This window comes from Petaurus breviceps, unplaced genomic scaffold (assembly GCF_028583685.1).
Source record: "Petaurus breviceps papuanus isolate PSGF00001 unplaced genomic scaffold, PetGlider_PUasm1.0 90865, whole genome shotgun sequence".
NCBI lineage: Eukaryota > Metazoa > Chordata > Mammalia > Diprotodontia > Petauridae > Petaurus > Petaurus breviceps.
The window spans coordinates 10,738,922-10,751,982 of NW_027187367.1; the positions used below are offsets into that span (position 1 = coordinate 10,738,922).

The window sequence follows — 13,061 nt, forward strand, 5'->3', positions numbered from 1 at the left end:
TTCGGTTTCCAAAAAGCAGAAGGATAGACTGTACTCTTACAGGATGTCTCTCTCTCTGTCCTCCAAACCACTCGTAGAATTGTAGAACATCAGAGCTACAAGAACCTTGGAGACCGTACAGTCCAGCCCCCTCGTTTATATGTGGAAGAGGCATCCCAGTCCTAACACCTCACAGCCGCCTTTCCATTCCTTCTTCTTCCTATGTAACTGGAAGTTGACAAAAACTGAGAAAAGAACAGTGGACATCACACAGCTAGTCTGGCCACTGAATCATTCCTTTTCTGTATCTTAGTGATGGGCTAGTGGAGAGAAGCAGCCATGGAATATGACATTGGCTTTCCTTCCCTTTGCCCTTCTTGCTTCTAAACACCATGCTGGTGCCGCAGGAGACAGAGAAGGCAGCGCCTCTCCCTGTACCATAACCAGCCTGTGGTCATTGTCCCTGCAGCTTTGTAGAAAAGGGGAGAGGGAAACACTGGTGCTGAGCTCCAGGTCTTTACCTTCTTTCCTGTGCTTCTCTGGCTAACCATTCAACATTTCTGGCTGTCTTGGCTCCTGCTTCCCTGTGGGAAGCCTGCTGAGCAGCTAGAGTATCAAGCAGGTGAGTCGGGAATGTTATTTTCGTGTCTGACAAAATAAATAATCTTGTTTATATCTAGCACCTCCATTTGAAGTATGTCAAAGCACATTAAAATTCTGAATTTTCACAGCATATCTTTGAGGGTCATGGAGGTTTGTTGTTGACCGTGGGTTGTTTTGAGGGACTAATAGACTCTCATTTGCCAAAGTCATACATTGAGTCACTAAGAGGTCAGATGTCCTGATAACAAGATTTTATCCATAATGCCTTTCCATGGTTACAAACTATATTGGAAAGTCATATTCAGAGGGGTTAACTAACTTTAGGGTCTGTTCAAAAAGCATTTCCTTTTATTCCAGAGAATACAGAAGCCAGTTTGGAATGAATTGAGGAAATTATGAGGCTTCAGCAAGAAATAACAAGACTACTCTGTGTTTTTGCTCAGAAACAGATGAGCTCATAGAAGTTTTATGATTAAATAGCTTAATTGGTTGGAGGATGGTGCTGAGATTAAAATCATAAGTTAAAACCCTGTATTAGTCACCTTTATTCTATCCTCTGGCCACTGTAATTACAACCCATCTATCTTGTAGATCTGTGCATTATTTTAAAAGGAAAGCTATAAGCCAGTGTGCATATAAACCTGTGAGTCCATCATCAGCTACCAGAATGGGGGTGGGGAGTCAGGACCCTCAAAGTATATACATTCTGAGGATGGGGAAGATGACTAGCATCTTCCTTGCTATAAAATAGGGTGAGGCTATAGATTTTTATTATAACGGTTTTATTTAGAGTAATGGATAAATGAGAGGGGAGCCTAGAGTGTGTCCAGATGAAATCATACTGAGTATAGGAAGAAAGGAAAACATTTTCAGGAACTATGTCAAGATGGCAGAGTAGAACACTACAAGAGAAGGAAACTTGGAAATCCCCACCATTTGTTCTACATGTTGTTGTGTGTTTTAAGTGGAACAAAGTCATGCATTTTTTGAAACACATAGAAAAGGCAGCAGCTTTCTGACTCCCAAAAAAAGCATTGCATTAATGATATCATCATTTTATTAGACATTCAGAGATACTGTCTGTGCTCAGAGACTGAGTAAGAAAATGAGATGATAATCTGAGGATAAGTTGGGAAATTATCTGTAAAAGGAGTAGGCTTCATGACATTTGGCAAAGCACAGAGCTCCTTTGGTGGTGGAACTATTATCCTAATACCTATAGAAATCGGTGAAGAAGGGAGACAAAGGACACAGAGAACTTGCAGGTACTCTCTCCTCTCACTCCACCTGGTAAAAGTAGATGTTGTTATTTCTCTAGATAGGAAGAAATGCCAGTTTGGACAGTAGCGTTAGGGTGCAGAATTATTGACAGTCCAAGGCCCATCAGTGATCAAGAATGGTAGATTCAGGGTGAGGGGTAAGTTATATGAATAACTCTGAAGCAAGTGAGCAAAAACACGAATTTAGTTCAACAGTTATGTTTTGAGTACCTACTGTGTAAGAAATGGGAAATAATTGGTAATAGAACTTCTAGAGCCTTCAGCTCTTCTAGTCGTAGCGAAGTTCCTTAAATAATATGTTGTGAAGACATTTCTCAGCCATTGACAGGATAGTTAGAGGAGACATATTGTCAAACAGATAGATGTGCTGATGCATTTGGAAGACCTCTTGACCATTCCCTAATAAGATGTTTTTTAACTGCATGGTTTTTGAAAGAACATCTTCCTCATAGCATTTTGATGTTTGAATACTTTTCCACCTGATATGGGCTTGTAGGAGAATTGGGGGAGTAGAAGGTGAGGATGAGGTCATTGTGGGTAGGAGAGCCATTTTGGCACATGCCTTGGTAAATCACTGCAGCATGAGGTTTTTATTTTTGCTTTACCATGACTTTCCTTCCACTTTCTCTACACGCACTGATTTATTGTATATGTGTGCGTGTGTGTGTGTGTGTGTTCATGTTTTTGCTAATGTCTCCCTGACCTTGCAATTGCTCTGGCCTTATTGCTTTACCTACCTGTTTCTTGCATTTCGAGGGAAAATGCCTTGGAGAGCCTCCACCAACCTGTGCCACGAAAATCTGGCTACTTTCTGAGTGGTCAGGTCCAATTCTGAATTTGGTGGATATTTTATACCATACAGAGTAGAGTCAAATCCTTGCATTAATCTCTATCCACCATTTTCCCAAGGGATAAGAACATTTGGATCACAACTAGCCAAAAAAAAAAAAGTTCTGTAGCTGACATCCTGGATCAAGATTGAGAGAATATGTATCTCCAGGCTCCAAAAATGTTTGGTGTTGAAGAAGAGCAAGAGCTCAAGAAAATTAATTTTTCCTCTCTGCATGGGCAGTCACTGGCTAATTGAGCAACACCTCCCTGATAACACTGTTGCATTCACAGATGTGGTGCTTTATATATGTAGGATGGGGAGGGGTGGTTGATTTTTGTCTTTTTTTTTTTTACCCGAGTTGAAAATTATTTTTGCACTGTGTGTTTAACAAAGCCCTTGACCAGGCATCTAAGATATTAACCAGCTTCAGCAGATCATGCGCCTGACGGGGACACCCCCTGCCTATCTCATTAACAGGATGCCCAGTCATGAGGTGAGACCAAACAGATTATACCAGGGGTGTGTCATTCACAAGGCCACAGACACACTATTTAACATAACCGAATGCTTGCATGTGCCTTGGAGTGGCTACTAAGATAATGACTCTGTTTGCTTTAGCAGGGTGTTAGCATTTGAGGTTAAAATGTGATCTGAGCCTCTGCGCTGAAAATATAACTTTTAAGGAGGCCAATAAATAAATATGATAACATTACTTTTAAACATTTGGGTTTGTAAATTTGGTACTCAAGACCTGTTTAGAGTATGTTGTTACCAAATAAACTTCATATGGAGGCACAGTTACCTCAAGGAGATCACTGTGCTTTTTTATTCCTTCTCCCCCTTTCCTGTCTGTCTCTGTCTCTCTCTCTCTCTCTCTTTCCCCCCTCCCCCTCTCTCTTCTTCTTTTTCTCTCTGTCTCTCAAATATAGAACTCTTAACACAACTAACTATAACCCATATACCTTAATATACTGTTGATACATAGGGCATCCCAAAAGTCTTAGGGACTAGATAAAAAGACTGAGATTTTAAGATTAAATACCTCAGTACAACTTGATAGCTTCTCACTCATGTTAATTTTTGTTAGTCAATACTTAATTTACCTCTGTTTTCATCTCTAGACTTGACTAGGATACCTCTTCACAAATCACTCTAAATCTCTATCTTGGAGCCAGACTGCTCCTGGCATAACCCTCGAACTTCAGACCAGTTTGACATCAAAACCCTTTTTGAGCTACTTCATAGCTATTTATCCCTCTAGACTTTTAGAGCCAATTGTGGCCCTGGCCACCATATCAATAGTCTTATATTTCTTTTGCCTCCTTATATCTTTTCATATGTCACAAATAGGGATATTAATCATCTAGTACATTTTTGCATCAATGTGATGTTCCCCTATCCACCCAAGTAATATGTAAATAGAAAACTTAACAGCTATGTAGATATCAGGGTTTCTGTGCATACACTTAAGATTAGATTAATATTGGCTCCTTACACATGCATATAGAGATGGTTGTGAATTAGAGACCAAACCTTGACCAATATCTGCAGCCAAGAAATCAATTTTCAAACCTGTATCTTATACTTGGTATGTATGATTACCCTCAAGGCCAGTTGTTTATTTTTGAGGTAGTTTGCCTTGATTATAGTTGTCAGTACATACAAGTGTTTACTGAGTCAAGTTCACTGACATGAAATAATTAATTATGAAAATCAAACATACTTTTGTAATTATAAACAAACTTTCATTTAGTAAAGGTAAAGGCTTAATTTAGCAAACAGCTACTGCCCTCATTAAGGATGGTTATATTAAAATGTATTTGAATTTAGCAAAATAGTGATTGTACTTTTCATTTTGGCCAAGCTAACATTAACACTTTTTTTTGAGTCAGACTTGAGCACTCAATGAGAACACCACCATAAACTAATTATTGATCAGAATTCAAATTCTAGATCAAGAATCCAACGTTCATGTAGGTTTTAGCTGTTCTAGAACATTTCTGAGAGGCATTTACTTCTAATAGCTCGTGGATTCACTATATAGACATAAACATCTGTTCCTAACTAGCTAAATGAAAATAGGCCAGATTGGTTAGCATTCATTTCTAGTTGGCATCTAAATCTATGAAACGAAAGCAATATACCCAGTGATATTCCTGACTGAAGAGGTTGGTATGTGGGAATAATATCGAAGAACTCTTTAAGAAAATATGCCATATAAATACCACAACTTGTAAAGGGTTGGGTTTGGGTTTTTTTTTCTTCAGTATTAGAACCTGAGAATCTTGGTGGCTAGGTGGTGCAGTGAATAGAGCACCAGTCCTGGAGTTAGGAGGACCTGAGTTCAAATCCGGCCTAAGACACTTAAGCACAAAAACTAGCTGTGTGACCTTGGGCAAGTCACTTAACCCCAATTGCCCTCCAAAAAAAAGAACCTGAGAATCTCTTACAATAATGAAATAATGAGTAAATTAATTCTCAAAATACTTATTTTTACAGGCAAGAAATTACATTCAATCTTTGACCCAGATGCCAAAGATGAACTTTGCAAATGTGTTTATTGGCGCCAATCCATTGGGTAGGTATCATTAATTGCATTTTGGAAACAAATATTATTTTTCCCTCCAAACATCAATAATGATGCTTCTCAAACCAACTTTTTCATTTGGTGATATGCTTGTATATTTATTAACTTGTGTCATTTGTGAAACTTGGTAGAGGTTATTGTTAAATGGTAGGGAGAAAGGGAGGAGAGATAAAAAGGCATCTGTTGGGGTGGCCAGGTAGCACAGCGAGTAAGAGCACTGGCCCCAGTGTCAGGATGACCTGGGGATCAAATTCAGGCTCAGACAGTGTAACCTTCAGCAAGTTACTTTAACCCCAGTTGCTTAGGGGCAGACAGGTAGCTCAGCGAGTAAGAGCACCAGCTCCAGTGTTGGGATGACCTGGGGATCAAATCTGGGCTCAGATACTTAGCACCACACCAGAAACAACTGGCCATGTAACCTTGAGCAAGTTACTTAACCCCAATTGCTTTAAAAAAAAAAAGCATCTGTTCTTGACCATTAAATGCAGCCAAAATAGGAATGACAACAATTTCAGCAATTGCATTTTGTAGGAATTGCTCTTTGAGGGCAGGAATTATTTCATCTTTGCCTTTGAATGCCTAGAACTTAGCACGGTGCCTGACACTTAAAAGATACTAATAAGTTTTGTAATATCATGTATTTGATTGATTGGAAATAAAGTAGTGTTCTGTGAGGTGTTCGGGGAACAAGGAAAGCTTCCTAAAAGGGGTTAGATTTGAGTTGGTCTGAAAGGATAGGAATGCACATTCCAGGCTCCAGAGTATGGTCTGAGCAAGGGCAGGAGTCATTTAGAAGCACTATGCTTGTTCAGGGGGGAGAGACTTAAGCAATATGACTGGTATCTGGAGTACTTGGAACTTGTTGTATGCATTATCTTAGACACCTTGTTAGCTTTTTTTCATATTAAACTTTTTCCCCTTCTTTTCCTAATCTAACTTTTGTTTCTGACAGCTGTTGATCTGCTGGAGAAGATGCTTGTATTGGATTCAGATAAGAGAATCACAGCAGCCCAAGCCCTTGCCCATGGCTATTTTGCCCAGTACCATGATCCTGATGATGAACCAGTTGCAGACCCCTATGACCAGTCCTTTGAAAGCAGGGATCTCCTGATAGATGAATGGAAAAGTGAGTTCTGTGGCAGGTTAATCAACTTCTGAACTTGCCCTCTTCTCTGAGGGCAGGTACACTTTTAATTGAGCAAATCTCTAACTGGAGCAGAGGGAGAGACAAGAAGTACTAAAAGAAATAGCCATAAGACATAGACTGTCAGAGCTATAAGGAAGGGATCTGAAAGAAGTCCAGCCCTCTCCTTTTACAGGTCAGTAGAAGAGGCCTTTGCAGGTTAATAATTGGGAACTGTCAGTGAGAGCAAGTCAGAATCTTGACATTTTTAAGTTGGAAGATGCCTTTGAGAGCACTGAATTCAAAACTTTTGTTTTGCAGACTAGTTCAGAATCTCTAGTTCAGAATAAACATGTTGCTTTGACAAGAAGTCGTCTTTTCAGATCTAGGCAGTGGTCTCTATAGTCTTTTGAGGTACTTTTTTGAGTTTCCCATGTTATTTTATATTTATTAACTACTTTAATCCTCTTAACAACAACCTGATGGGATAGGGCAGAGTGGATTGATAACCATTTTATAGAAAAAACTGGGCACAGAGAAGTTGTGTCTTACCTAAGAGCACACAACTGTTTAGTGCCAGTAATAGTTACAGGACTAGAACCTAGGTCTCCTGACTACAAAATCCAATTTCCTCTTCACCAGACCCAAATTGAACTTGAAAACTAACTAACCAATATTTTGCTGATAAATACCTGAAATAGCTTGGCAATGAAGTAGACCAGAGCTGGGTCTGCTTTCATGAGATCCTGTTTGTGCTTATAGCACCTTGGGCTAAAATGATTGGGATGTTTCCCAACCAGACAGAGATAATGGGTCCCTTAAGAGAGAGGGTAGTGTAGCATATTGAAAGGGACACTAGATTTCTAGTCAAAAGAGCTGGATTCTAAAAATACACAGATCCACTAGTTACTGTGTAACTGAGATTCATTATTTGGGTATGTATTGTACTGTGTGGCCTCTAAGGACTTCATTCTATGCTTATTAAGTCCATGACTCTTTGGCAGTGGGTAGTATATTTAATTACTTTACTTAACCTTAGCTTGTCAAGTTGACAAGATTCATACACTTCACGAGATTTTGAGGAAGAGACTTTGTAAATGGCCAAGTTACTGCCACCATTCTTTTCCTTCCTTCTAGGCCTGACCTATGATGAAGTTATTAGCTTTGTGCCACCACCCCTTGACCAAGAAGAGATGGAGTCCTGAAAACCTGGTTTCTGTTCTGTTGATCGCACGTCACTGTGAGGGAAAGGCCTTTTCATGGGAACTCTCCAAAATATCATTCAAGTGCCTCTTGTTGCAAAGATTCTCCATGGTGGAAGGGTGTGTGTGTGCGTGTGCGTGTGTGTGTGTGTATGTGTGCACGTGTGTGCACATCTGCCTGTATACATGTCTAGTGAGCTGAGAGTGAGGGAGTTATTTATATGGTGACTTTCTGTAAACATGCTCACTGAAGCTCTTTGATAGCCTCTGCTTTAGTCCCTCTGGGGAAAAGTCAATCCAGGCAACTCAGTTGCCATGTTGCTGGGGTGCAGTAGATGTGAAGCCAAAAAACCCATAGACATCACAGATCCCAGGCTCACTTGTTACCACCATTATCTGGGCTCTTCTGTGAAGCAACTGGAAAGATGGTGGTGATGATTTCATAACATCCCTCTCCTGGCTCCATAGAGACACAGGGGCCGGGGCTGTTTGGTTGGTGCAGGCCTTTTGGCTGCCCAAAAACCTGAAGCCTTTGTCTGCGACGTGTACAGCTGGAAGGACCAACTCATGTCTGTGCACTGATGTGTGGGTTGATAGCCTAGTGTGGTCCTCACACTGTGACAGGTTTGTGTGAAATTGTAAATATGTTTGTGCCTTATAGAGAGAAGAACATTTGGGGAGTCAGGGGAACCTAGCAGACTGGTGTTTCTGAGCCACTCATATGGAGGGGGCTTCAGGGTGGCCACATGTATGTGAACCCATTCTAACAGATGAGCCTTCAGAGGCAGCTTCGTGTATGCATGTGTGCGTGCCGGTGTGTGTGTGTGTGTGTGTGTGTGTGTGTGTGTGTGTGTGTGTGTGTGTGTGTATGTTTGCGTGCGGCATGTGTGTGTCTCTTTCTCTCTGTATTCTGTGTTGCAGTTTCTCTCTGCTCCTTCTCACCTTTGGCTCAGGGGCCTCCCAGATATTGGCCCCAGGAGTCGAACGCAGGTTCTAGTCTGTGTGCATCCTGTGTGCTCTTTATTGCTAGCCAGGTGCGGGGGTGTTGTGCATGTCTTGCTTTTTGTGCATGCAGAGCTGCTTGTCAAGTCCCTGGGACAGTGGGGAGAGGCCCTGGTTCAGAGCAGGTTGGACAGTGAAGAGCTGACCAATCCCATTCAGACCCCCTTTCACATCAGCTGACGCTATAGGAAAGTCTCATCAGCCTCCCTCCTCAGTCCCCCAGCGCTATTCAGTATGAGTATACTGGATATTATCCTAGGTGCTTTAGATGTGAAAACAGTGAAGAAATTGGACTTATGGATGTATCTCTTTTTTTCCTTGTCATCATGGTTTTCAAAGAGACTCTTGCTGGGCTCTGGTGGGCAAGGTCAGGACTTTTCCCAGGAACATCCCAGATTTTGGAAAATTGGAAGTTCTAATCACACTCAGCCACCAATTCTTAGAAGTACCGAAGATCAAAAGAAAGAATAAAAGTGCATGAGACCAGAAACCCTTTCTTTCTGTCTCTTTCTAAATACAGAGAAATTTATTGAGTTGTCTTTCTTTCTCTTGAGAAAGATCTATTGGCAGCTTGGCATTATTCTTCTGTCGCCTAGAGAAATAGGGGAAAGGGCTTGGGAAAAACAAATTTCATTTCAGTATTGTCTGTATTGCAGGGATCCTTTGGGAACGTGATTCCTGTTTTTAGTGGGGAAGAAAGGCAGATTAATTTGAGATGTTGTATATTCAACCTTCTCCTTCTGAAATCCCCTCATTACTGGTATGACAAAAGAGTCGTTTTCAGAGTTTTGGAGATTTTATGCATCTTGTGTTACTTATGGGCCCACACATTCAAGGCTTTTCTGGAGTGAAAAAGAGCAAAGCACATGCAGAGAATGAGAGTCAGATGGGTTGGAGCAGGCTGTTTGAGTTCATCATCTCTGTAGAGTGGAATGCAGCCCAGAGGCCTGTGAGAATCAGTCACCTCTGAGTGACTGAGGGCTGGAGGGAGAGAGAAAGACAACTTGACCAGGTTTCCCAGATGCCTACTGGAGGAAATTAACTTAAGATGCCCTCCCTGCTCTCTTGGACATGAAGGTCAGCTCCTCACAGAGAAATGTAAATATATCCTCTGTTACCCACAGCAAGATGAATTTTATTAGCCATATTTGGTGCAAATGCTAGTGTAATTTCCTACAGAAATACTGCTCAGATTTTTTTTTCAAATTAAGGTTTCTGCATGTGTGCCCACATGTGTTGAGAGACTGCATGTCCCAGAAGCCTGGACTTTAACTGGACCTTGCTGGAGAGCTCCTTGGTTTCTGAGCATCATTGCTCCTATCTCCCAAGTCCTTTGAAGAAAACGACCTGGGGTGATAAAACAATGGAGAGACTACTCTTTTATTTGTATCCATGAACTTTTGCTGTAATCAGTTCCACCATATAGGATGTCACACAATACCACTGGTTAAAATAAAGCCTATTTTTCAAGTTTAATGAATTTCTCTCATTTATTAGCACACACTATATAAACAGTTAAACTAGCAACAAAAGTGCCTACTTTATGGAAGCCAAAGACCAAAATGAAATATGGGAACCTACATTCTGCTTCCTGAACACAAACTAGTAAACACAAGTAATTTGAGGAGGGAGAGGACACTGAGAACTGGGAGTTTCATATAGAAGGTGGTGCCTGAGCTGGGCCTTGAAGGAGCCAGGCATAGCAGTGTTTCTCATTTAATGCACAATTTGGCACCCAAGACATTACATCAAGAGTCTCTTAACTCAGGGGTGACTCGGTGGCACAGTGAATAGAGCACCAGTCCAGGAGTCAGGAGGACCTGAGTTCAAATCCAGCCTCAAACACTTAACCTTACTAGCCATGTGACCTTGGGCAAGTCACTTAACCCCAGTTGCCCTGCCCTCCCCCCTCCAAAAAGCAAAAACAACAACAACAAATAAGAGTCTCTTAACTCAGGTTTATCCGTTTTCTTGGAATGTCATGCCATTAATCCCTGAAGTCACAAGAAAAGAGCAGCTCCTGGGCTCAAAAATTCCAGCAAAGGATATGTTTGTGGGTGGATAAAATCACAGAGATGGACTATTCTTCTAGACTGAACAATAATGGTTTTGTTTCAGAATTACCTGGGCAAAGGTATTGAGATTTATTTTCTTTAAATCTCATATTTACAAAACACAGTTGCTTACAAAATTCTTTATATTAAATAATCTACTGTAATTCTCACAATAGCCCTGTGAATTCTAGATAACGTAAGTAGTAGTCTCTCTCTTTTAAAGACTTTAGTGGCTTCTGGATCCATCACAAGGACCTTTTTGAGAAAGGTAGCGCAGACATTCCCGTGTTGCAAATGGGGAAACTGAGGCAGGCCCAGAAATGGAGTGAATCACCCAAGATCCAGGAAAAAGGAAACAGATTTGTCCCCAGACTTTCTGATTCCATATTTAGTGTTCATTCCTCTCCACTGCCCTGCTTCTGCTTATACACAAACCATTCACAGTATAGATATAATTCACACAACTGTATTTATGACCTATTTTGTATTGGCTGGATGTGGCCCATGAGAAAATCTTAATGGGAACCACTAGAAAATTACATCAGGTGTTCTTATAGCATCTCTCTTCACATCCTTAGTTCTTAGACCTTTATGTAATTTCTCTGACTGTTGTTAGGCTCCATCTACTTGAGTTGCACAGTTTCTTAGTGGCTTAAGTGACCAACAGCCAAGTTAGAGTTGCATGAATTTCAGTAGCACAAAATTGAAATCCTAGTCTTTGTGCTGATTTTTAGGTGACAATTGGGATAGATAATGGTATTAGAAGAAAGACCTAGCATAGAGCTACTGCACTAACCCAAAACGTGTGCATATGGAGTCTCCATTCTTCAAATGTTCAGCTTGGTAATAAATTCATCCTAAAGGGGTAGGACAAAAATCAGTCACTGAGACAGGGTGCTGTAATGGATGGAAGTGACAGTGTTGGGAGACTGGGGTTGATTCCACCTTAACAATTCCCACCTGTATAGTCATTTTATTGTCTCAACCTCACTTTTCCCTCATTTGTAAAATAAGAATTATAAAATATAAAACACTATAAAAATATGGACTTCGGTAGATTTTAATTCTAAGATCTCAAAACATCTTCCAGAGAGGCTAGGTACTGAACAGAACATAACAAAAATAGTATTCCTCTTCAACTCCTCCAGCCCCCATGATGTATTCTAATATATATTAAAATATATGTTCTATGTATAAATATGACACTTTAAATTCAATGCAAATTGCTCTGAATATCTGCATGTGGTTGGTCAACTTAATAACCTTTGAATGAATCAAGAGCCATTAACCCTAATCTAGCCACTCTACTCTCCCAGATGAGTTGGGGGTTATATCCCAATGCAGGAAAATAATTGTATGGAGAACAAGTTGTGGTATAGCAGCTTATATCTGGGCTCTTCCTCTCCACCCCACCTGAATTGGAAATGTAGTCCTTCCATTCATGGAAGGGCACATCTGCTTGGATCCATATCCCTATCCCTGCTAAATGGATTTATGTCAAAGCTCCTTAAGCTTCCATTTTCTTATCTATAACAACTACCATGTTTCCCCGATAATAAGACCTATCCCGAAAATAAGCCCTCCCCTTACTGTGTAAGATTCTTCTAAAATAAGCCCTCCCCCGAAAATAAGCCCTATTGAGATTGCTACTGTAGTGAAGGTGATCCCCTGCACTACACGCTACATTACGGTACCCTCTGTATGCACCGTTCCCCCCCCCCCCGTGAAACGCACGCCGCGCTCCGAGCTGCATCCAATCAGAGCTGCAGCAGTGAGCGCATCATCCTGTTCTTCCCAGTGATTTGCTTATTGAATAAAGGTACATTTTTTTTGTTCACATTTACCTGTTTATTAAAATTGCTGTCAATGTTCATTAAAATAAGCCCTCTGGTGTTTTTCTGTCCAAAAAAATTAATAAGACAGTGTCTTATTATTGGGGAAACATGGTAAATTTCTATATGGTTTATGAGCTTTATTTTTAAAGTTTTATCCTTTTTCAATTGACAAAAATCCACTTTCCCTCCCACCAAATGAGATATTTACAAAGTCCTTAGCATAGTGCCTTGCACATAGTAGTTACCGTAATAAATGTTTTCTTCCATCACCTCTCCATTAAAAAAGAAAGAACAGGGCAGCTAGGTGGCGCAGTTAATAGAGCACTGGACCTGGAGTCAGGAGAACCTGAGTTTAAATTCGGCCTCAGACACTTAACACAAAACTAGCAGTGTGACCTTGAGCAAGTCACTTAACCCCAACTGCCCTGCCTTCCCCCTCTAAAAAAGCAAAAAAGAAAAAGACCAAAACCCTCCTATAGTTAAGCAAAATAAATTTGTGTTTTGGCCATTTCAATCAGCACTCAGTTCATCACCTCTGGGGAAGGGTAGCATATGTCATTGTGA

At 40.7% G+C, this 13,061-nt stretch overlaps 1 protein-coding gene across 4 annotated transcripts in view; it reads left to right on the forward strand.

Moving 5' to 3' along the window:
• The window catches only part of MAPK14 (mitogen-activated protein kinase 14), a 97,779-nt gene extending 87,695 nt beyond the window's left edge, over positions 1 to 10,084 (forward strand). The window contains exons 9-12 of one of the 4 annotated variants that reach the window (XM_069073535.1): positions 3,108 to 3,187; positions 5,194 to 5,272; positions 6,234 to 6,407; positions 7,542 to 10,084. In XM_069073535.1, the coding sequence (XP_068929636.1) occupies positions 3,108 to 3,187; positions 5,194 to 5,272; positions 6,234 to 6,407; positions 7,542 to 7,609 (401 nt within the window). In that variant the 3' untranslated portion in view covers positions 7,610 to 10,084. The remainder of the gene's footprint in view (positions 1 to 3,107; positions 3,188 to 5,193; positions 5,273 to 6,233; positions 6,408 to 7,541) is intronic. The other 3 variants (XM_069073537.1, XM_069073534.1, XM_069073536.1) reach the window with 3 other exon arrangements.
• Positions 10,085 to 13,061: the final 2,977 nt, after the last annotated feature.